General features: G+C 38.0%; 1 protein-coding gene across 5 annotated transcripts in view; it reads right to left on the bottom strand.

The window, feature by feature from the left end:
* The window catches only part of PPP6R3 (protein phosphatase 6 regulatory subunit 3), a 68,272-nt gene that overhangs the window by 22,734 nt on the left and 19,964 nt on the right, over window positions 1-25,574 (bottom strand). For 4 of the 5 annotated variants that reach the window (XM_059825971.1, XM_059825975.1, XM_059825972.1 and 1 more), the window contains exons 2-14: window positions 18,142-18,374; window positions 16,515-16,701; window positions 15,484-15,621; window positions 14,912-14,977; window positions 14,359-14,471; window positions 13,568-13,681; window positions 12,748-12,877; window positions 10,702-10,854; window positions 8,741-8,890; window positions 8,148-8,212; window positions 5,445-5,560; window positions 4,983-5,068; window positions 241-327 (exon numbers count right to left, since the gene is read on the bottom strand). In XM_059825971.1, coding sequence (XP_059681954.1) covers window positions 241-327; window positions 4,983-5,068; window positions 5,445-5,560; window positions 8,148-8,212; window positions 8,741-8,890; window positions 10,702-10,854; window positions 12,748-12,877; window positions 13,568-13,681; window positions 14,359-14,471; window positions 14,912-14,977; window positions 15,484-15,621; window positions 16,515-16,701; window positions 18,142-18,368 — 1,632 coding nt within the window. In that variant the 5' untranslated portion in view covers window positions 18,369-18,374. Of the gene's footprint in view, window positions 1-240; window positions 328-4,982; window positions 5,069-5,444; window positions 5,561-8,147; window positions 8,213-8,740; window positions 8,891-10,701; window positions 10,855-12,747; window positions 12,878-13,567; window positions 13,682-14,358; window positions 14,472-14,911; window positions 14,978-15,483; window positions 15,622-16,514; window positions 16,702-18,141; window positions 18,375-20,701; window positions 20,714-25,574 lie in introns of those variants that run through there. The other variant, XM_059825974.1, reaches the window with a different exon arrangement.

Here is a 25,574-nt window from a genome sequence, read left to right as displayed (position 1 = left end):
CAGCATGATCAAAGACTAAAAACTGGAAGGCACACCAAGATATCCTGACTTGCGTTAAAAACCTTATCTCTGGGTTTGATAAAACACAGTTGTGTGCATGCACACATGTCTAAGTTTTATTTTAAACTTTCTAGATTTGTATTTGCTTGTGACATAAATATAAGTTCCACTCCTTTTTTACAATTTCTTATTTATTTTTACAGAAAGAGCAACTTACACTGTTAAAAGAATTCAACTCACCTGCTGCAAAGAAGAATCCTGTGAGAAGCCAGTTTCTTTAAAGTCAATTTCATCATCACTGGAAGAATGAATGTGGCAGGTAGTAACCTATACAAAAGAGTTTAGTCATTTCCATAGCACGTGACAGACACTGAAGTATACTCACACTATCTGCCTGAATCTTCAGTTTCATATCAAAATAAGAAACTGAATTATTTTTAGGTTTCCCAACTGCTGTACCACGTAAAACAGTCCCTGAAATATTTCAATAGCATTAATGCATACATGAGTATCAGACAGCCCAAAAAAGCCAAAGCTTTTGACTACTTCAGCATGACTATTTAACATAAAAAAGCCAGTCCTACAGCTGACAGTTATATAAAACAAAATGAGAAAAACACTTGCATCTTGTCTTTGTACTGCATGAAATATATTGAACAGCAAGTGAATTAGTAGTCACCAAAATACTAGATTATATAGAGATTCTCCTCCTTTCCTATATATAAAAATTCAAGGGAAACTGTCTTAGGTATCCACAATATTTACAAAAAGACAGAAGAATGAAAACTTCAGAAATTTGTAACCAATGTGTACTTGCAGAAACAAACACGGAGTTGTTGCCACAGCAACCGCTGTTTTAAACATCACCCTTGAAAGAAGAGATTTTTTTTGATGATCTGACACAGAACTAGTAGAAGTAGTTTGTTCAGTGACACTGCTATCTAAGCAACATGTTCTTGGAAATATGCATCTTCAATCAGAACAACACTCCAAAAGTAATTTTAGCTGGGACAGCAATTAGCTAAAGTAACAGTAGCAACAGCTCACACACAAGACATACTCTATGAAGGATCACTAGTATAAAGCAAATCTACAGATGACAAAATTTATACTGCACTATAATATACTGCCTTATTCTACACACCCCTAAAACTCCATCTTACAGATCCTCAAGTGAAGTCAGGTGGTTCATGGATTCTTTTTATATTTTGAAGAAAATACAAGTCTATACAAAAGGAGTACTGAAACACATACAAGGCTTCCTACAAGAGAGACACCTTTCTGTGCTCCCACAAACATCACAGGAGAAGGCTACAGTCAGGACACATGTGCAAGAGACAAATGAAAAAAGTTGTTACCTAAAGTATATTGTGCTTTTATGCTTTTTCCTCTGTTAGTGTAACACTTTTTTTAAAAAGTAATTGGGAGTGCTTTGTTCTTGCACATCTACCATGCAGCCCTGCACTGCAATTTGCATACTGGAAGTACCCTGACTTCAAGTTAGGGATTTCTGAAGGAAACCTGACTTATCAACACTAAAACTGCCATTAAGTGGGAAGAATAGTAATGCACCAAATGACACTTGCTGCATCTGGAGAAGAACTCTTATATCAAATGACAGACCAAGTCCATTGAAGGTTAGCGCTCAGTGTATATTTATGAAAATACTCTTGGTAAGTCTGCCCACTTCAAGGTAATTATATGGCATTCCATACCACAAACCTGAGCTGTCCCAGATACTGCCCCCCTCATGTGGGCACATTTTGAGAGGACAAAAGTTAATACACCTACTTGTCTACAGCTGCAACTCGTTGGAGGAAGAGACTCCCAAAACCAAGAAAGAAGTTGTTTATTTAGTTTTAGTTACTACTAATGAATGAGTTAATCCCCAGTGGAAATCCTGCCCTTACTGCTGTAGCAGAAACAAGCTCAGGACTCTTAGATAGATACAGTGTCCTCTCCCCCAAACTCTCCCTTTGGGAATCAACAGGACACAAGGCCTAAGATACACGAGTTATTTATCTTCTTTTCTGACGGCTGCCGTAGTTGAAGCATAAACCTGAAAGAAGAAACTAGCATTACTACACCCTAATAAATAAATGGCAGAATTATGCCAGGGAAAGGAGCGGGACTGACCACTGCAAATTCCAGCAATTAATTCTTTACTCCTCACTGTTCAGATCAGTCACTTTCTAACACTAACACACAGCACAGGCACTTCTTGCAAATAATTCATTCTAATGTGTGGCATTTTTTGCCTCATTCCCTCGTAATATTGAGAAGGATTTTCCTTAAGAGAAAGGAAATACATGGTGATTTTTAAGGCAACCAGGAACAATTTGTCCTGTAGACTGTTATTTTTAGGCTGAGGGGAGGTATATTCTCCTCATCTAGTCTTTAAGTATACCTCACGAACATTCAATAGCATGACTAATATTGGAAGGATGCCATAGAGACACATCTGAAGTTACACAGTCTCTTGTACAAACCCAGTATTACAAACGGTATAGCATTTTTCACTGACCAGCATCATTAACGCACCTTGCCTAAAGACAAAATGAACAATTACTCCACATTTGTTTAATCTTAGCTAGGTAAGGGTAAGTAGGTAAGCTCAGCGAAGTACTGTCTACCTTCTACCAAAAGGACAATTAGCAGTGGAAAAACAAAAACAAACTTCCTGTAAAGTCTGTAAAGTGTTTTGGGGCAACTGACATAGAAGTGAGCATGCAGCAGAACTAAGTCTGCAGTTACTGTTGTTTTAGAAAATGTAACAAAAACTCATTTGAAAGATGAAAAGCCTAAAGAGGAAGAAAGAGAATGAAAGGGATAAAGTTTTGACAGATTTATAATCAACATCCCTGATGCAAAACAACTGAAAAAAATAGTCTCACAGCTGCAGAAGCAGTTTATTACACATGGGACCCCAGGACCACATACCTTGTTCTATTATAGTAAAAGAGCTCTCTTTGTTGAGCACCAAATGACCGAAGCATTGAAAGTACTCAGAAGACCAGTTATTTTCATAGCCTTCACACAGCTAACTTATTCATGTACTTTAATGAACTTCACATCATAAGAATATGCATACACATAAAGATCAGATCATCTGAGCTTAGTAAATCCAATAATTTGACTGAAGATGATCAAGTATAACAGTAAACCACAGTTCGGCCCTTCAGGTCAGGAACTGTGTACTTAACTACCACATCGCCCATGACTAGATTCTGCTCAACAGCTTGCTTAGGACAGGAAAACCTTGAACCAAGTAAGTCTACTCATCTACCCAGCAAAAAATATAAGGTTAATCCACAGAACATTAAGAAAAGTGTACTTAAGATCTTGCTCTGGGGACAGTGAAAATCTGCGCTTTAAATCAGGTATTTAATTTTTTCAGGTATAAACATTAGTTCTGAGAAGCCATCCTTTTAACCCAGGATGCTTTCATCAACTTACAGAAGAGCTCAAACACTCAGACATAACCAAATTGTCCAGGTTTATATAGGTGGAGAGGACAGGTCTATGGAGGCCAAAGCACAGATCAAAAGCATGGGTATTTGGGGACAGTATGACTGAGAAGAAATACTGTGTGGGGCTGTGCTTTCAGGATACACTCATACAATAACCGTAACTTGAACTTGGCTCAGTAAAACAACAAGCTGAGTTTTCTATGAGATTTGTCTTTCAGTATCTCCTACACCACGTTGTACTGTCCGTTATTGCTTATCTTCGAACTAAATGCTAATCCAAGGCTAATGAGAATTGATCATGCAAGCAAAACCAAAGCCTATAACTTTAGAAATTCAAAGACATGGAATTTTCCAGATGGCATTTTAGATACAAGAATTTGTTTTAATGCTTCATATTTCTATTCAACTGAGTATTATGGAGTTTGGAGATCGGTTTTAAACGAGGTTTTACTGTTGCCGTATCAAGTACATCCAAGTAAATTGTTACATACCTAAAGAGCTAATTACAATGTTATTAATTATAAATCAGCTTAAAATTTTGCCTCTTTAGATGACTCTTCTCTTGGCCTTGACCAAGAAGTAGTTTCTAACAATCATTATTTTACAAGCACTATGAACTTCTTTGCATTCACAGGCTCATGGAAAATACCATCTGTACATCATTTGGTCCTGTCCACAAGCTGCACAGTTTCAGATGAATTTCTTATTGATTCTATTGCCACACACATCATGTTAGCATTATGTCCCAGTTGCTATATTATGTTGAAGTAACAAATTTAACAGTCTATTAGTCTTATAGCACAATTAATATAGCACCAGCACAAGTTAATGAAGCCACATGCAAAGCACTGCATTCCTGGAGAAGACAGGTATATTAAAATTCATTAATTGGTGTGTTGACATTGAAAACAGCCTCTGCTTAAAGTCTCCAAGTGACTGGTCTTAAACTGTATGTTTAACATGATTACACAAAACCTCTTCATACTTCGACTTAAGTTTAGCTTTTTTCTAAAAGTGTAATCACTACTGCTGTATGCAGAAGAAATATGACAGGTGCATAACAAAAGTACGCAAAGTTACTTGACTTAAGCAAGGTCAGTAACACATGCAGTGGGATGCAGGTAGCATTTTCTCATTAACTTACATAGGCTCATTTGCATACTGTAGATAAAGTAATTAACACCAGCTCCTGCAGTTTTAGTTTGTACTCTTCAAGCAGACGGGAGCTTTCAAGGACACTAACTTGAAGCTGTAAAGAACTCTTCCTTCTTGGCGATTGTCTGGGATGAGCTATACGAACTGAGCTACTGCAAGATTCCCGTACAAAATATTAATGCTATGGCTTTAGTCGAAAAGTAAACCGAAGAATTATCAGTTCCACAGCTCAACAACTAGATGTACTTGTTGACACAAGTACATTGTAGTTGGGAAGACTGGATGTGCTGCTGACAAAAAGAAACTGGGGCGCAAGTAAACAGCAGCAATTTTGATACCTTACCCATCACTACTTACCAGGTCCACTGTATTCCTCTTGTTAGTTTCTCCTAAAGAGCTTGTGCAGAATGTCTCCCATCGCTCTCTGACCTCCTCTGGAAGCTCTAGTGTAGGAAACAGAAAAAAAAACATCTGATACTATCGACAATGGAGCATCACTTAATTTTTAATTGTTCTCTTCTGCTCTACCAGAAATACTGCAAAGAACATATAACATTCTCCTAAATCCGTAAGGATTACTCCATCTAGCAAACAAGTTCAAATTAAGCAGGTCAGCATCTCTTCACATTTATTTCAGGCAGCTTTGATACTGTATGAAAAAAAGACTTGGGCATATGTTTAAGGATGGCTGGTTTTAAATTGAACGTGTCAGAAATAATCAATATTTTCTTCTTTTATCCTTTTAATTTAGGTTTGTTTCATTTCCTCAAAATTTGATGAAGAAAGCCATGAAGACAAACTTCAGACCATTAACATTACCTTTGATGAGCTGCTGGACTAGTGTACTGTTTGGCCCCTTATCCGTACTATGCACAATACAGTTTGCTATCCTTGTCAGATGACCCATATAGCCATGCCGTCTTCCTCCTTCAGCCCTGCAAGAGACAAAAGGAATTCAACTGCCCACACTCAGAGCAACTGTGCTACTATATTTTGTTATGAAACATTCTACCAGAGTCAAGAAGTTACACAAGACAAATAGCATAGGGGTTCTCAAGCAGAAGAGTTGCATCCTAAAACCAAAGGTTCACAAAAATACTCAAGAATTTAAGATACCAACTGGTTTGACTACACTGAGCCAGTTTAGAAGACTTAACAAGCTACCAAGAAGGAAGCACAGAGTATCTGAACAGATTATTTCTGCTTTCACATTTGTGTGTGTGTAGAAAGAAGAATATACAGCATTATCAAGACAAAGACAAAATTAACAACAGATCCACAGTTTTTAGGAAACTTCTGTTGCTGAGAGTATTTTTCAAAACTCCAATACACTGAACATTCTTTCAGAGCTTTGCGCCTACAGTCAAAAGTGAAAAAATTCTTAGGTCCCAAGCGTGCTTTAGTATTGCGGAGTTTCTTAACATTACATTTAGCATACAGAGATGGAAATTGTATGACCAACTGAAATTTAAGTTAGGATCATTGCTTTCCTGAACTTTAGGAATGACATGTAAGTGCATACCAAAGGCACAATTACAAGGCGGTCTGAGTATTTTTTATGTGACAGAACTGCTTTGTAGAAACAGGAATTACCAGTTTTTAGAGTAGTGCTTTGAGTAGCTATGATCAGCTGGAACCATTCTAGATCTGACCAAAGAGCTAAAGTGAGAGCTCCGACTTCGATGAATTTCTAGCATTTAGCTGCAAGCTAACCAGACATCTGCCCTGTCAGCTTTTTAAGGTTTTGTTCTTTTTAAACAAAAACAAACAAAACAAAAAAAAAAAAATCAAGAAAGACCCACCCAATTAGCTAGACAAACATCCCATAAACCTGCCTGAAATCTTTGTAAAGTGACAGCAGTTCAGGAAGTAGCTTATGTTGTGCAAACACGAATCACATTACTTGATTTTCCACCATCATCTAACAAATGAGGTAACTGAAACTATGTTATGTCAATGAAAGATGTCATGAATGAAATAGTACCACATTGTTTACAGGAACAACTTGAGAGAGAGATTCCTGTCTTTCTTCCCCAACTGCTTAGGTAACAAGTACATTCAAAACAAGCAACACATGATGATGGTCATTTCTAATACAGGATATGCCATAAAGAGCGCTTGTATTTGACAAAGCAGACTGACTTACCATCGCCTAGCCAAGAAGTCTAGAATACAATTGTATCTTCTGTTAGCAAATGCTTATTAATCAGAGTGAATCAAACAGCTTTTTACTATGTCAGATTTTTTACAGCAGAAAGCAGTCACCCTCAAGCTTCTGGAGCTGCTCGAAATAAGTGACAGAATACAAAAGCATAAAAAAAATTCCATTTCTTGAAGTAGCTAAGCTAAAAATACCTTTGGATTGCCTTAAAGACTTATCTTTTATATTTGGAGTCATACCTGTATAAACTTGGATAAAGGGGTGACCTACAACAGCGCTCGTTTCTCGCAAATAAAAATCAGTTCTTTCCAGATAAAAGCACAATCGGAGGTTTACAGCAATACTTTCTGCATTAGTGTTTGCAAACATGAGATTAAGTATTTAATTAATTCATCCATATGGCAAGTACTGGTTGAAGAACATTCTTATCCAACCAACGAATAGTTTTAGGTTTGATCTATGGAAACAACTTTCCATACTTCTCTCCTATAAGAGTCTAATTGCTGATGAAGTTGGCAGTTCTCTACAACCTCAGGAAAATACAATATAAAAATAGAAGACATTTCAGACAGCATGTTTTCTACAGTTAAATTAAGTCATGTTCTCTTCACGCTCTTCACCTAATTCAACATCCTTATTTTCAGGTCAGTTACGTTAGCCATGTATTTACTATCTGATTCACATCAAATAGGAACAGGAATATTTGGGGGGAGTAGAACTGTCTCAAATAGTACATCAGCAAACCAGCAACACTATCCCAGTCAGCTAATTCAGTATTTTGACACATTAACATTTACTGTTTGGTATCTCCTGAACCAAATTTAGGAGCCTTCAGAGAGCTGTTTTACCACCTCAGGTGAAGACTGAGGGTTTTTTCTCCTGCTATGAACACAGTTTCAGACAGCGTTAGCTGCTTGAAACTTCCATCCTTTCACAAACACATACTTTTAGAAGTTATTCCATTGCTAAGGACTTGGCTTTTACTACTTAGGAGTCTGTTGCTCCCCAATATGTAGTATGCTTTGATGTGTTTACAAAAAATTTTCAATTGCTTACTGGAGAAAGGTATTTCCTGTCCTCTCAAAACTTATGATATGCTTCTGTACTTGAAGATGGTCAGACTTTAAAGATCATAGTAATATCTTATACGTGGCAAGAATGACAAACTATTGTATTCTCTCTAATGGTCATGGGAAAAAGCATTAGAACGCTACCAAGAAGTAGTATGAGAGAAAGCTTTAATCCAAACATACAAGTGTTTTTTAGAACTGGCCAGATGAGTTATGAATTGGTCATACACTCATTTCACAATTCAAGTCTTACGTAGACAATTGCAGGGAATGAGAAAACTAGTTACTCACTGTTTCTTCTCATTCATCTCCCATGCTTCAAGTATTCGTTCTATTAATTGGCACTTAAGGAAGAGCTATCAAAAAAAGCAAAATATGCTTAGTAGCAGCAAAGTGGAACACTGTTATGCATTTTACAGTTAATTTTAACAAATATAAAGTCTTACAAGATAAATAATTTCAGGTTCAGGATAAATACTTTCTTTAAAAGGTTTAAACTTTAGAAGCAGCAGTCAGATCCCAACCAGAAACCTAAAAGCTAAACCTACATTAATTCTACTTCTCTTTATAGCTGCTGAGTTGTAGTAGCATAAAGCTACTGAAATAGTAATTTAAATTCTTAAAAAAATAGAGGAACTTCTCCTTCAAGGAAAAGAAATACTTGTAGCTCTACACACATGCATACTTTGGGGCAGCAAAAATCTACTCTATGGCACTTTCAGGTTTAACACCCTGAACTGGCATTTTAAGAAAAAACAAAACAATATTCCTGTTCATTCTACACATAACTGAAGTAAAACTGGAGTATATTTTATGTAAGAAAAACTGCTATGATAGCCTGGAGACAGAAAAATTCAAGAGATTCCCAAAAAACCACAACTTACATGTTTCAGTAAGAGATTGTCCCCAGTGGAATCCTGATCTGTAATTGTGCCATTTTCTGTGCTTTCAAGAGGACTTGCAAGAATCAATGCAATACAGATTTCTACTTGCGTATGCAAAAAGTTATTCCATGTGTACTTAAAGAACATGTCCTGAAAAACAAATTCAACAAGGTTTACACAAACCAGGGTCTTCTCATTCAACACAGCCAATAGTCTCACCCCAGCAAATCATTTGAATGACTACACTGGAACAAATTCTTTAAGTATTTTTGCACAAGAGAAAATTTGTGGCCTACAAAAAAGTTAATCCTTGTGCTTGCTATTATCTGAACACAAGGACTATCATACTGGATCCAAACAAAAACTCAACTGTAACTGGGTTTATCCCAGGGGTAACCAGTAATGCACTTTCAGAGAACAAAGACAGGGAGGAATGACACTCCCCACTTACATTCTTTCTGCTAGCCGCAGCCCAGAGAGTCCCAGAGTCGGAATTGTTATTTATGACCTTAGTAGCCCTGGACAGATTTCTCTTTTTGGAGTTCACTTAACCTTCTAGCATCTACAATACCATTTATAACGTGCTCCCCCCTTCAGTGAGATTCCTTACAAAATCCTATCTACCTGTTCTGAACCTGTCATCTACTAATTTTATTCTTCTATTACAGAAGGCTAGCTCAGATAATCTAGATGCAGTTTCAGATTATTAAACACAGACAAATACTGAGGCTGAGATGTAATAAACAGTCTTCATTCAGTCATGTTCCTGATTCTCCACATTTTTCCTCTTAAACATAGGAAAGAGCTTTTCCAGCTTTATGTCCAGTTATTTTAGACTACTACTTACTGCTGTCACGGGTAAAATGAAATTACTTATGGAAATATGTGCAGTGATTGGGACAGTATTAGACAATGTAAGTACCATTCAAAATACAGCTAAAGATCTCAAATTTTCCTTCCGTCCTCCTAAACTAGTGACATCTTCTCATAAAGATATGCTACTGGAAATAGACGATTTCTTTTCCTAACAGTTAAGTCTGCACAGTAAAGCATGTGCTGTTTCAGCAAACAGTATGAATCACCAAGAAGTTTATATGGCTATAATTACTTTTTTCCCCCTTATGTAAAACCTGCAATAGAAAAGGATGTTCAAACCTCACTGAATTTAGTTTACAAAATAATCTACTTAGAAGAACACGCAAGTGTTTCTAGCATGTACATTCCCCTAGACAACACATCTAAGAAAAGCTTCAGTTACAGTGAAGTTAGCTATTTGTATACAAGTTCACACCTGCCTGCAAACCCAAGTTGTGCAGAGATTTTGAGATGAAGACATTATAAACATAGTTCTATTAATTAGCTGAAGGAAAAAGGGATTTTAGACTAAAACAATTTGAATTTTTTGGTCAACTTAAACAGAAAGAATATGTCCTAAAGTATGAGGTAGGAAGTACACATTCCACATTAGCAAAAAGCAGCAAGTTAATTGACCGAAAGTTTGTCCTGCAACGTCTTGCTTTCAGAGGTTTGAAGGCACACAAGCTACCAAGAATAACTGTCCCTTTATAGGGCAGCGCTGAGATACCATTTGGTGTGCCACATATTATTAAGAGAGGAAAAGGGGTTTTGAGGGAACCGCTTAGGAAAAGAATGAGAACAGCAAGGAAGCCTTGAGTACATACAGTAAATAAGCTTGTTAAGAAAACCACTTCATATATTTATGAAGGCGTAGAGAATAAGAACCATTCAAGTGATCAGAGGAAAATGCTGACTTCAGACAGATGAATTTAACAGTAAAATCCAATATTAAAAGTTCTTAAACAGTACAACAGAAGCCACAACACAAAAAGGCTGAAGGATTAGGCTGGAAAATATACTCAAATTATCTGCAGTGACAGAAAAAACAGACAAGATCTTAATAGCAATCCACAAAAATAAAGAAGGCAGCATAAAGTTCTTACCAGTATTACTCCTATGCTGTTAAGCTCTATAAGCTCCTGATTCACACTGCTTGTATTCGTCTGTAAAAGGCTAGATATTAATCTAATCACATTTAAACGTGTGTTTCCCACAGGTGGATCCAATACACCCCAGGTTGTCTTCATAACACTTTTCTGAAAAAGAAAAAGGTACCTACATAAAACCCATTAAAATATCTTTTAAAAAAAACAGCTCATCACTACTATGCACAATGACAGGGTAGTGCTTAAAAATATATACAATCAGTCCTTGAGCAACAGTCATACCTTGACTCTGAAAAAAAGCAATTTTTACTTCTGAACACTATAGCTTATTTTAACTCCATAGACAGGAAACACTAAGAACAGCCACATGAAACCAACGACATTGTAAAAATTGATTGTTAACTACAGACAGGATCTCAAAGTAGATGCATTCTACCCAACCTTGAAAGGAATTAGGAGATACTTCGCAGGAAATGCTTCTTACTGGTTTATCCATGTACAGAGGTAGTCTATATTGCTACAATCTACAAAAAACAGCTAGGTGGACAGTGTCTAAATATATTATAATGCCTCAACAACCTTAACTTCATATACTTGAAAAACATTTCATTAGAATAAGACACTAGAGAAGCTTGTTGCTTAATGTTACACACGAAACAAGCTCCATCTGTAGTCTTCGAAGGAATTACTTTCAACACAGCAAAAGTCTCTCTCCATGCACGAATGGGTCCTTGTATTACAATTATAAGCTTCATGGTTCTTACATTGAAATCTTATAGCCGGTTAACAAACCAGAACTGTTGTCACATAACTAAGTGCCAGCCAATAAGAAAAATCTGATATTAGCTACCGTAAGAACTAAAAATCTAGTAGCAAATATGCAATGAGCAGGGGAACTCATAATAGAAATGTCTTCTTATCTTAAGGCACAAACACATTTTGACAAGGAGATGACTACTGCCTTCTGTAACACTGGACATCATTTTTGCCTGACCAGCACCACCCTTGCGTCAGAACAAAGATGACTGACATCCTGCTAGTTCATTTAGTCCATTCCTTACATAAGGCAAAAATCTAAGGATGCTCATTTAACTAGTGCTCAAAATGAGCAACAGATTCAATAACTTCACTAGATGACTTATTCAAATGCGAAGTATGTCCAACCACCAGAAAATATGCAAGTATCTTATGTGACCCTGCTTCTACTGTAATATAGACCTGAATCTTACCATATTGCTGCAATATAGATAAGACAGTTTCTTTGCATTTTATTATGTCTTCCACATTTGGAAATCTCAAGGTCTCATCTTCTCCAGGCTAAAATAAACTTTAACACTACCTTGACCCCCCCCGTCTGGTATTTTATACCTCTGGTGTATATTTTCACTTTGGCCCACAGGTCCTTCTCTCTTACGGACTGTGGCACCCAGTTCAGGGTGCAGTGCCAGTGAAAACTTGAGTGGGAAAATATAAATGGATCATAGGTAAGCCCCCTATTTATACATCTTGTATTTATGTCGTGCTGTTGCAAAAGATAGATAAGCTGTTTACATCAGTTAAAAAGCCCAAAGAATTTAACATGTCTAGAGGCAGGGTGCGTGCAGTGGAGCTAGTCTACCTGGGTCCTGGGCAAGCCTAGAGGAATTGTGTGGGCCTTGTGGGCCATGCCAAAGTTCCAAACAACTGAAGCATCCATAGTCCGTGTTTCCTATCCAGATGGGATTTCCAAGCAGAAAATAGGACCCACCTTGAGAATATATAGCAAATCTCTTTTCATTGCTTTCAAAAAGAAGTAATTGCTTCAAGGCTATTCTGCCAATTAAATAAAAGTTTAAGCTGGAAAAGCATATCAATTAGCACAACACATTGGCTCAGGGTCAAGAATAATGAACAGCAAAGCTCACAATAGGCTGGGAAGGAGCCTGGGCACTTGCCCGAAAGTTGTCAAACCAGGTTTTGTTTGTTATTATAAACCTGCCTGAAATACAGTCACACAGTGACAGTCTTGTTTTAATTAATTTGGTAACACAAGGTTTCACTTACTTTTGGAGGCTCAAGTAGGAGTTCATGGAAGGATGAAAGTCGTGCTTTTATGGCTTCTAAAACACTTTTGTTGACCAAGTATGTTGAATTGCTCATGCCTGGAGGACAGATCTCTATATGGCCTTCAAATCTAAAACATACACAAGCAAAATCTGATAATTAATATCAAAACCAGTTGTAAAACATCTTTAAGGTATGATTTTGAGTGTGTCACGGTTCCAAAGGCATGTGCAAAGAATGAATAGGCAAGTAAAAATGTAAGGTTACAAATATAAATTAAGTGTGAAGTAATGGTTGAACAAGATTTCTCCAAACACTAGCCCTAGGATTTTTAGGTTTATTGTGTTTGAAATCTCCAATATGGTTTTGAGATTAAGCATTACAGCTGTTCTACTTCCTCTTTTGAGGCAGATAAAGGGCGTCAGTCATCTATCCTGAACAACATAAAGAAGTTGAATGTACCACAGAGATCTGTTCAGCACTTTCTCAAAGTGAAGTTGTAAAAAACTTTCAAATAACTTTTTTAAAAAGTTAATACCCACTCACTGCACTGTACATATGTACTCTATTCCTTGTATCCAGAAACAAATTGATGAAATGTAATTTGTCTGATCTGTCAAGTGGCACTTAAACTAGCTTCTACAAAAAGCCTGTAGAAAGACCAGTCGTTTGGTGAAAGTGTAGTAATGCCAACTGCAATCACTACTTCAGCTACAACAGGCCACAAACAGTTCAGTCATAAGTACACGGAAGACACTTGCTATTGCTGAACAGTAGTTAAATTATGCAGGCGTAATTTAAGCAAAATAAGAACACTTACGTCTGTCGTCTTGTCTCAAGTAAGGTCAATAGTATTTGGATTGCACTGACTATTGCAGATTCATTTTTTTCTTTATGAAAAATATTAGACAGCAGCTGCTCTATGATTTCTTGTCTGAAAACAAAAGCATGGGAATCAGATATAACACTACTTCAGGATACAGCTGTTAACAGAAGCAGCTACCATTTGCCCACGTAAAATTAATAAGGGAATACACAGAAAACTAATAGCTATTTCAAGCTAGCAGGTACCACTAGGACAATCACTCCCATCCTCACTGCTCCAATCATACTATTCCTTCCATTTTGATCTGACAACCAACACTACAAAAAGGGAGTTTTCAGTCAGATCAAAAACCTGATTTGGCTTGCCATAACAGCCACACAAACCTAAACCTGTAACCAGCAAAAAGGAAGAAGGGAATACAGGAGAATCTTCTTTAGCAGAAACACACACTTAGATTAACTTAAAACAAATAACAAATCAAAGCCAAAGTCTCCCACGTGTACTCTGCGTGCAGTATCAAGCTGACCTCCACATGTCTGATTCCCACCAACGCTGGCAGCACAGGAAATATTTTAATGAGACAACATACCCACACGGAAATCCTCCAGGTGGGCTCTGGTTACTTGCCGAGTTATTTTAAATTACACAGACTGATGACAGGTAACCAAGAAAATTCACCTGAAAAGCAGAGCTTGCCATTTCTAAAGGTTTTCAAGGTCAAAAATTAAAAAACTGTGTTTTTTATCAGCTGAAAATAAAATCAGAAATTCAGCAAACCAACTTACTTCTCTAGACTTGCAAGCAGTGGATCTGGTTCTGAACTGTTCTGTACTTGTAACATCTGGTCTCTGCTTAGACGAATAATTTCACACAGTGACTGTGATGCATTTGAATGCCTCTGGAACAGGAAAACATAAGAGTAATTACTATAAGAGTAATAACATGCTGGACAATTGTAATTCTTCAGTTTAAAAAGGTGGAAGTTTCTACTCGGACAAGAGCCTCTCCCACCCAAAAACATTGACGCAATAGCTTTATGCCGTAACTAAACCTTAACAAGACAAAAAACCCACCCCCTTGAGGCATGAGGCAGGAACTGTTAAGGTGCAAAATATAAGAGCTGACTCTTCAAACAATTCAAACAACGGTGAGTTGTTGGGGGGGGGGGGCGGGGGGAGGAAAAACCACCCACCCTCCCTGAAAAGGCCACACTTAAATACTGAAATGAGCTTACTGAAAAAAGCAAGCAGAAAACAGTAAAACTAAAAGTTCTAACACTATGTTGCACAGCAACTTGCTGAACAGATAGACCCAGAAGAGTGTCAGACCAATACTTACATCTTCATCTTGAGATGGATGTACGATTTCCACAAGCCGCTGGATAATTCTCTCCTCATTTAGCCACTGTAAAAGTGTTTGTGGGTGTCAGTAAGAATATTATCCAAGTGAATGAATTAAATGAATTAAAATTAACAAAAAGTCATTTGATAATTGCCACGAGTCATACTGTCGATATTTCTAAACAAGAATAACAATACTTCAGAAAAAAGGAAAAAAGTAAAATTAGTGTTTCTAAGCAACTATAGAAAACAAAGCCCTAGGTATAATTTTTAAATAAACTTTCTGATGCCAAAAGAAGTGTTCAGTAAGGTCCAAAACATTTTTAAAACTGCATGTGGCAGATGTAAGTTAGATATTAAAGACCAGGGGAAGAGATCAGATGCTCAGGTTCTAAGTTGTCCCCACCAGCACTGTGGCACCACTGGAAAAGTATTCACAGCTCCAACCAAAAAACCCCACACATCTAATTTCAGCGCAATTAAGAAATTAACTTAGTAAAACCAGCAGAAGACAAGCCATCTTACAGTTCACACATGTCAGATGAAAATCCTTTGAGACATTTTACTTACATTTAACACTTCTTGCCGGGGCTGTGGAGGTTCTATGCAAGTCAGTAGCCTGAGCAGTAAGTCCATGATAGCAGAGGTCCCTATGTGCTTCATAATGAGGTCTACAAAATCATGTTTCCTCTTTAAAAAATCCACAATCTAGAAATTAAAAAACAAGTAAGCTTACATTTGCTTATCTGTATTTTACATGGCAAATTACACCAACCAGTTTCTCTCTCCTACCAAATGGAGAAAATAAATGAGAACCTCTTAAACACTTTTGCCACTTAAAGCTTGCAGTATAAGGCAAAATAAAATAATACACACGTATGGAGTAGTAAAAGTGGCACAGGACAGCCGATAATATGTGCAGTGTGTCTTGAGCCACCTCTCAAGCCCAACGTGCTGAGTATAAACTACTTATAATCTAATGCACAGTCAGCTTTCCTTTTTGGTATGAATTACTCTCACCCCTGCTTAGTGAGCAAACCTTGACACAGCAAAATCTTAACATAATACAAACAAGTACAGAGCTTGCTAAATTAAAGATATGGAACAGAGTCACAAACTTTATTAGCTCAGGTACAAGAGTCAGTCATTGCAGCTGTTGGCAGTATTGGGCCACGTGAACACGGAGTACAACAACATTCCTGAACAAGGACTCCAAATGACTCTCACCTTGTTCTATAACAATTCTTCACACCAAATCGGACCCACTCCCACTGATTCAAATCATCTACCTTCACCTCTATCAGCAATTAATGCAAATATCACCATATAAAATACTGAGCTAAGCCAAAAGCTAAGCACTCACACACTGACTGCACAAATAGCTCAGGCAAATCCAAATTAAATACATCTTACTCATCCAGGTATTTTTTTTTAATCCTGTGCATACCATAAAAAAGTTAGTGTCTTCAGCTAGTATGGAAGTTGAATGCTCTTTTTTGACTCCGTGGCTATCCCTCAAACGTGTCGTCTTAAAGCAGCATTGCTGAGTACTACAACTTTATGAGAGCACTTATTTAATTGGAGAGCTTATAAATATTTACCTGTTCTGGTTTTCTGCTTATAAGAATACTTAGCACCTTGCTGAAGAAACTGGCCAGTAAAGGGTTTAGAGGAGATTCATTTAAGAGGAAGCTGTACAGTTTCATAAGTAAGGATTCTTCTTCTCCCAGCCTATCATTGATCTGTGAGACATCTGATGTAAGCAGCTCACACGATATGTTTGGGTATCTGAGGAAAAGGAAAAAAAGTTATCCATCACTCATACTTCAAAGTTGTCGTACTTTCAGCTCTGAATTCAGAACCTGGTTAAGCAGAGCTGGTCTGCACTAATTAAAGCAGCAAACTACAAGGTAACATAACTGCACATTCAGCCTACAAGCTCTGTTCTTTCACTTAAACAGACTACTCTGTTCTTCAGTAGCAATAGGACAACACTAGGGAAGTGGGGAAAGGACAAACTTTTATTTTAAGATCTATTGTTAAATCCATCTGTTCAAGTACTGATCTCTCATTTCAGAAGCCACTTTTTTTGAAGGGAAAAAAGTTCGTTACCAAGAAGTTAAGCAGACTGATAGTACTGGACCGATACTGGGGAGGGAGCAGTGTGTTTGCCCCTTTTAATGTTACAGGGATCGTATTAAAAAGGTCAAAAGGAATAGCTTCAGGATTTATATATTTTTTATATATACATATGTATTGCAATTACGTAGAAACTCAGTAAACTAGCTGAAGTCTGAAAAAGCCTGCAAATCTAGCTAGTACTGCTTCACGACACAGAGTCAGAAGTACAGTTCAGAACATCGAGTAATTAAACTAAGAGGCCATCAAGACCAGTAATATCCTGCATTTGACAGAACTATCACCCACTCATACTGAAGGTAATTTTGACAGCATCAGCAGCTTAAAGTTTCTAAGTGAAAGATACTCCAATTTCAAACTCTGCTACACTTACAGGAGGCATGGTTTACCAGAAATGGTGAAGTGCTGCAACAAAGAGTGTAGCTTGTTTCATTATTTTTTTTTTTTTACATACTGTTTTAAGAAAAAAGCAGCTTTCTGCATAGACAACTCTAAAGTAGGCCAAAAATGGCAGAAGTGCTTTTATATGAATTGATAGGTTGACTTTTGAGTTTGAACCTTCTCAGCAAACTAGCTGAAGTCATGGCCATACCCAATTCTTACAGTTCTAGCTCTGCAAAGGAAAACACCAGCAAGTAGACATTAAGCACATTCTTCCAAGAAGCACTACAGACATTCTAACAAGCAACTCCAAGACATCTTACCAATCATTGATAAAACAAAGCTAAGCACTTAACTATGCTACCCAAATAGGGTTTTTCATTCAACTATTTTCTTAATAATCACAACTACAAGATTCTTCATGTGAGTTCTGATTTTTTTTTTTTTTTTTTATAAGCCTCCTCTGGGCAGCAATTGGTTTTGGAAGCATTTGTGAATAAGAGGCTGCCATTTGAAAAATAAATACATTATTCTAATATTTGCATAAAAGTTCTACAAAGCCCCTTGAAAACAAACTTACTCTAAAGATACCAGTATTGTACCATACACCAGCACAAAGGGATTCAAAACACACTATCAAATTAATTGGAGTAAGTTACCCCTTTTTCCACCTTCCCAAGTCTCCCCCAACCCCAAAAGTTTTCCTACTTATATCGAATTTTTTCATCCATGTCTTGAGGTGGCTCTTCGATAATAAATGAAACTAAGTCTTCCAAACATTCTGACTTCAGCAAAAACTCTATAAGTTTGCGATTCTGAGCCTTGCACTCTTGCAGAACATCCTCTTCATCCATCAATTCCTTCAGTGTTACATCTTCTCTCTCTAGAAGCGTATCTATGTGGGATGACGAATGGAGATCAAATTTCCAAAACATGCTGGTCTGGATGAGAAGAATATACACAAAGCATTAAGTTTACTACAAATACTGCTTAAACAGATTTGTAACACTTCATAGCAGTACAGTATTCCATAGCTTCTTAACCCCAAAGGTACCTGCATGCACAGGAACTTTCTAAAACTCCAATGAGACACAACAGTGGATGCTAATGATCAAAAGCTACAAAAATCAGGCTTGATTAAAGATGACCGAATACTCCGTAGTGATTTTTGTACCTTTAGCAATAGCCAATATTCTAACACCCAAAGATAAAAAGTTAGGCAACTCCAGGGTCTGTCTTACATGAAAGGAACATGCTAATCTGCATTAAAAAAAGGGTAACTTCAGTTTTCCATTTATTGACTTTGCTCTTCCCAACCTTTGTTTTTAATCTGCGCACCAAGTCTCAGATTCAGAACAACTGGCTCAGCAATTAATAGAGTTGGGAGAAGATAAAATGGGCGCTGCATAAACGCACTAGAGTACCACCCCTACTGTTGAAGAAAACACCTAACATAGTGGAGGAAATGTAGTAATTTTTAACTTGCAGGCAGCACACAAAGTGCTGGAGCTAATTTCAACACAGGACCTACTCTCTCACTGTACCTCCCTCCACAAACTTGACACAGGAGGAAGAACAAGGGACAATAAAATATCTTAAGCAAACACGTGAAAGGGCAGTGGCCCCAACCACTGAAACATTGTAAAAGGCCGTAACAGAAATATAGGAGGATGAGCAACTTAACCTTTCCGTATAAAATGCTATGGCACCTCCATGTTAATTCTGTCACTCTAAGACACCTTGCAAGCATTTGCTACTGAGACAACTGTGCTATTAGAAAAGAATCTTTCAGTCTATGATAGCTCCAATAAACTCCTGCTTTCACCTCTCATTAAGCTCAATACAAGCATTTGCTCCCTTCCCCCCTCTCCAAAAGAGGGCTTTTACATGACATTTAACCTCTGATACAGTATCAGCTGGTCTCCTGTGAATGCAGAATTTAAGTGGATTGGAAGAGATACTACAGATACTAGAGAACGATAAGAGAAACTCTTCTTTCCTTACAACTGGAAGCAGCATGATTTTGAGCAGCACTCATTTAAATAAGAAACACTCCTTTTGTTCCTTTAAGTAACTGCCTTCCAAGTGTGAAGGATTAATTCAATACATTAGTTACTGCTGTGCATTAGCAACATCATCAGCTGTGAGGACACGTAGTTACAACAGAGAATGTAGGTCAGCAGTACTATTTTAGCAAGAACACTTCTGTAAGCTGCAGGTTGTATACAGGAGCAAGCTTAACGACAATAACGAAACTATGCTTTTGTCATACACTTATAAAAACTGACAAAAACTGACATAGAAATATCTAATTCTTATGCAAACTAAGAGGTAGAGAGCTTTAAGCATTTATTTCCAAGTTAAAATGGATTCAGCATGCACACTACAGCTACTTAGAATAGTGAAGTGTCCAATTTAGTACTCGAGCAGTTTAAGAAAAACAGATACAAGTCCAAGGATCCAGCAAAACCCTTATGACTCTCTTCATTAGCAAGACTTCCAGTATTTGGCCTAAATATTGAAAAGCCTGATATACTCACTATGGAGAAGTTTAAATTGCTTTTAGGGTTTTCATTGTTGCTTTAACCATTACATGCTGATCACTTAATACCACCTTACTTTGCTTAGCCTTTTGTCAGAAGTTGTAAGCATACATAACTGCCCCTATATTACATACCTTTCTGTATATATATGGATTCTGTATATATATACTCTGTATATATAAAGACATGGGAGTCAAACAAAAATCAATCACAAAAAGGTACAGATAATTTCATTTGCAGTATCAATACTTATAATCATCTGAGATCCCATGCAAGGATTAAGCGGTCCAAAAACAGAAAAAAATCATTCTTTTCTACTAAAAGTCTTAGTAAACTTATAAGCAGGGTTCAAAACACCTGATCTCACAAATTAGCTTAAATCAAGTTGTACAAAGTTGTTATTAAAAACACTAGCTTGTGGGTATTCAGGCTATACACAGACTTACTGTAAGCAAGTGAAACTAGTGCATTATTGAAGTCACAGGATATTTTTTGTTTGGGTTTTGTTTTTTTTAAAGCCTCCAGAAAAGTAGATCAAATCCCTCCCCGTGCCTCAATTAGTGAAAGTAGCATCTTTGCAAGTAACCATTACCAATGCTAATTCCAGATGTAAATCCCTCTGCAGTGATTAAAGCTCATTTCAGCAGCTTCAATGTATTTCTCAGTTACTTATTTCAAGAGAAATTTAACAATGGAAAATAGCAACAACAAAAAAAGAGGCATACTACTGCAAACATGTTACTGCGTTATTTCACAAACTGTCTCCCAGGCAAGCTCTTTTAGGGGGTGCTCCCTCAACATGTCAGGTGCCGGCCAGAGATTATTCCATCACTTTTCAACAGGAGCCCAGGTCCTTTGAAATAAGGAAAAATAAACAACATAAAATGTGCCAAAGAGGAAGTCCAGGAACCCTGAAGAGAAGAGAATTTTCTTAGGCATTATCACTGGCGATAATCTATAATCAGCCTACCATAGTTTTGAATAGAAGTCTTAAAAACAAAGCGTTATTGTTATTCTTCCCACAGCCTACTGTTCTACCCTCCCTCCCAAAACCTACCAATTCTGAAATTTTGAATTATCTTCATGCTTTTTCAAATTTCAGTCCCATTAACAGAGTCAGAATTAGGCCTTATGTCCACAAATCAGGAGTGCTCGCTCCTCCCAAAACTTCACTATCTGCAAATTTACGGTAACTCCACAAGTCAATTGGGTTGTGTTACTCCCAATGTTCAATTCCATTGCCGCTATGATCAGAAAAAGCTCAACATTTGGATTCAATGCAAGATGCAAAAGACTGCCAAATACGAGACATGCTCACAATTAGATACTACAAGCAGCAAAATAATCCAGGATAATACTAAAAACCCTCAGATGGGGAAAGAAAAATTGTGTTATAGATGGTAAAGCTGCTGCAGATATTTGACTGTCTCTTGTAACTTGAGTTGCATTTCCATCATCTCTGAAAGTTCCCGGCAAGCAAGACTAACAGACTTCCAGTTCATGTAAACAGTACTTCTGAAAGTTTACCTCAACTTGCTGATGTACAAGTTGTAACAATTCAAGATCCTAAGGAACACCTAGCATTCAGAAAAATATTGCTTTGTTTTCTTAGTTAATGTTGTTAACAGATTCTTCTGTGAATGGATGCTGAAATAACATTCCAGGTAGTAAACACCTGACTTAAACATGCAAGGAAAGAAAGTAGTTCACCAAAATGAAGAAAGCCTGTCAACTACTCCGAGATACAGGTAACTGAAATTCTCACTTGAATGATTTGCTAAAGGGAAGAAAGAAAGCTTAGAAACAATCATTTCAGACCAGAAAAAAAAAATTTAAGTCGACTGCCTACTACAGCTGAAGAAAGCCACACTGTATGTATTTTGTTTTACAGTAACTAGTCTGTAGTTCTTTCTAGAGGCCAAATGCTTAACTAGCATCTCCATCAAAAAAAGTCGGTAACAACTCTATCAGTAGGTCTCCCTGTAGCTTGGAGTCGACATACCTGTCAAACACCTTTCCTGAATACAGACATTCCTGTTTTCAAGCTACAATGAAGACGCAAATTCCAATCAGACAAGCATATAGTTTAATTTTGGACAATGTCTCCTACATTAAACCTTTTACAAAGCAGACTTGTTACTTTAAAGCATCCAGAAGTCCCTTCAGTAAATAAGAAAACTATTACAAGCTGCTCATTTAAGTTAAACTTTTAAGCATCATACTTAGGCAAAACAAACATGAGAAACCTATCTGCAAGGAGTTTCTTCCAACTTGGTACTCCTACTTCTACCTAACAGCTGAGTATTGGTACAAGCAGACATGGGGATCTAGACCAGTTCAGGGAGAAAACTAAAAAGGACCTCAGCTAGCCAGCTGAAGGCTGTTTTACCTGACAACTGGATGTTAAAAGCATATACGCAGAGCTTCCAGTAGGAACTTTGCGTATTTTACAGCGATAGCCAGTTTCATTTTTCAAGCAAGAGAATTTTTTTTAAAAAAAAAAAGTGTATCACTGACAAGCTGAAGATTCTGTAATATATGAAAGTCTGAAAAACGCTACATAGAGTTGTAACAAGAACTGCATTATAAAAAACTAAATTCAGAACATAACTGTCAATTTTCTTTATGTACCATCATATTTTCTTAGTATAGGATTCAAGTACACAGATGAAAAAAAGAACAAGTTACTTTTGCACCAACAAACTTTTCCATGATTGAAACATATCCTAAATTAGGTAACCTACTTCAGCAAAGCAGGTTTTTATAACTCCTGTGCGGCAACTAGCAAAAGACAACTTAGTTGTTGGATGCAAGGAAAGCAACCACCAAAGGAGTCCTTGGTGCCACCACAGGCTTTCCAGAAGGTCTTACATTTCTTAGTGACAAAAGCATTTCCAATACAAACAATCCATTGCCTTCTAAAAACCAAATAGGTAGGTAGGTCTGGGGAAGGACAAAGTAATGATGAAGATAAATTCTTACACTTTTATCATTGAAAGAGATTTTACCAACATTCTTAAGACCTTTAAATGCATTAAGTGATTTCTTTAAAATGCTAAACAACCCCTTCTGCCAGCTTCACATAACCTCAACCAGTTAGCCCCAGGTATATTTAATTAGTTTCTAGGGGGGGTTTGGTTGTTTGTTTTTTTTCTTCCTTCTCCAAATGATCGACAGTAGTTAGACACCACACTAGCACTGGAAATGGACCATCTGTTCAAAACAAAAGCTAAGCATGAGTGCATGTCTGAAAAAATTTTAGAGCTGAACAGAATTACCAGTCACCCAAATGGACAAAGAAGACACTCCAGTGGCTACTTTTTAAGCTGCCTGTTTCCCTCAGCCAGAGCATCACCCGTTGTAAACCTGCTGTCTACAACTGCCTCTCCTTCGCAGGCTGGGGCACAACTCCTCAAAGCATTAAATATCCCAAGACCTATTAAATGGGAAAATTAAGCACTTAATGCATTTAGTCTGGAATCAAGGGCAATTTGAACAAAACAGTAGGAAAAAATAAGACAGCTGCATTCTAGATTGAAGATCCTTAAAGTAATGGTAATTTACAGCAATACACAGTTATGCCATAACTGAATTCCCCACTTTTTCCACTTGATGAATGCAAGAAAGAATCTCTCATACAGCACCACACTTACATTGCTGCTTCTGCATTGAGAGTTCAAGGGGAAAAACAAGGAATTCTTTATCTTCTATCCCAATAAAATTGTATGGTTTTTAAATAGTGTAAAAACTCTGCTCTTACTTATTCCTTAGTTTTATTTCTAAATACTTCAAATAATACAACAGAGACCATACTTACCCAATAACCTATTTGAAAATAAATTTACTTTCAGTTAAAGCAGTGAGATTCGTTGTGAGTGTTATTAGCTAGAAAGATACAAGTTACTGTTCCAAGTCTCTAGATTTAACTACATTAAATCTGGCAATCACAAACAAAAAAAATAAAAGGAGTAATACAGGAGACATTTTCATGGTACACTTTCTACATTTCTTAAAAAAAACGTAAGATCAATTTGACATAGAAAAAATCTCACGTGAACCAAAGTAAGGTGTAGTAGTCTCTTCAGTATCAGAACAGCCTGTTCAGGCCACGAATGTGAACCCTAGTGCAAATTCATTTTGGAGAAATACTCCATTACTTACACTAACAATTAAGACTTTTATGATTATAAGCTAGTGAAGTTTCAAAGAAACTTTGTGGAGAAGGGAGCCAATAGATGGTTTGAAATTAAAAGGAATTAAATAGAACACAAAATATAAACACCTTTACCTCAACAATTCAATACATATTGCACCCATATTTCAAATACTGTGCACAGTCCTAGTCCTCCCATTTCCAGGAGGACATAGCAAACTAGAAGAGATACTGAAAGGGACACAAAACCAATCAGCAATTCTTTTATGGCATGCTGGGAGACCCTGCGCAAGCTGGCTGTACCTCCCTTTCCCGCTGGCGGGATGTCCGGATGCTTCGCCCCCTCTCAGCCACTGTCAGGCATGGGGAGCTGTGCCACTTGTGGGGAGCCGGGTCGGTGGGAGGTCATTGAGGACCCCCGACCCTCCTGAAACACTGTTCCCACTATCTCACCCAGGGGAGCCCAGGCACGGGATGAGGAGGGGGCTAGAGCCCAGGCACACAAGGGGAGGTGGAAGGCAGTGCCTGTGCCCAAGGGGCAGGAGAATGGCACAGAGGAACAATCCCCAGGAAAGGGGCCCTCAGCCCCCCCAACCCTCCTCCTTCTCCCATATGAGGGCATCTTTCAGGCCACAGCCCCCCCACCCCCAAAACAGCTATATCTGGCCACATGCATTGTTATCACAGCGGCCTCCTGATGTCACAAGCCACCTCACTACCTTTTGTTCTGGGCCCTATAAATACAGGGATCCTGGCAGCTGCCCACAATTTGCTGAGCTTTGAGGCCATAGGATTCCAAAGATGATTGGAACAAAGATGTCCCACAGCAGCAAGGCAAGTGGCTGCCACCTTTTGCAGGGGAAGGCAGATAGGTGGTTGCAGGAGATACGGAGGAAGAGGAGGCAGCGTCAGAGGGGGGACACCATCAGCCACATGATAGTGATGGCCATCGCTCAAGTGGCTGATGGTGTGGAGCCCACGGAGGCGGATCCACCCAAAAATCAAGAAGAACCGATAGAAATGGATCCACCTCATGCATGGCTCCCCTGGTGCCAGTACACCATGCCAGGGCTCCCCTCCATGACACCATCAACACAGCATCACAGGAGCACCCAGCTGGCACCCTACCATCAGCCCTGCCTCTGCAGCTGGCATTAGCTGGGACACCCAGCCTCTGCACCTCGCTGTCCTGCAGGCGCACCCATTCCATCTCCCAGCATTAACAAGTATTTTGCTGATTGCCACAGGTGGTGTGAGCCCTTCTCTTTCCCATCCCCCACCCCTCCTAAATGGGTGCCATCTCCTCTGCCCTGAGCCCCAAGAAAAGGGGATGAGACAACCTGGCTTCCACCAGGCTGCTGCACTGGCGCAAGAGGAGTCGTCCCTCAAAGGGCCACTGAGGTCCCTGCAACCTGGAGGTGCTGTTTCTTCAGTCTGAGGACAAG

This window comes from Gavia stellata, chromosome 17 (genome assembly GCF_030936135.1).
Source record: "Gavia stellata isolate bGavSte3 chromosome 17, bGavSte3.hap2, whole genome shotgun sequence".
NCBI classification, from domain to species: domain Eukaryota; kingdom Metazoa; phylum Chordata; class Aves; order Gaviiformes; family Gaviidae; genus Gavia; species Gavia stellata.
Note: the sequence above shows the minus strand (reverse complement) of the source record. Positions and strands in the feature narration are given on the sequence as shown.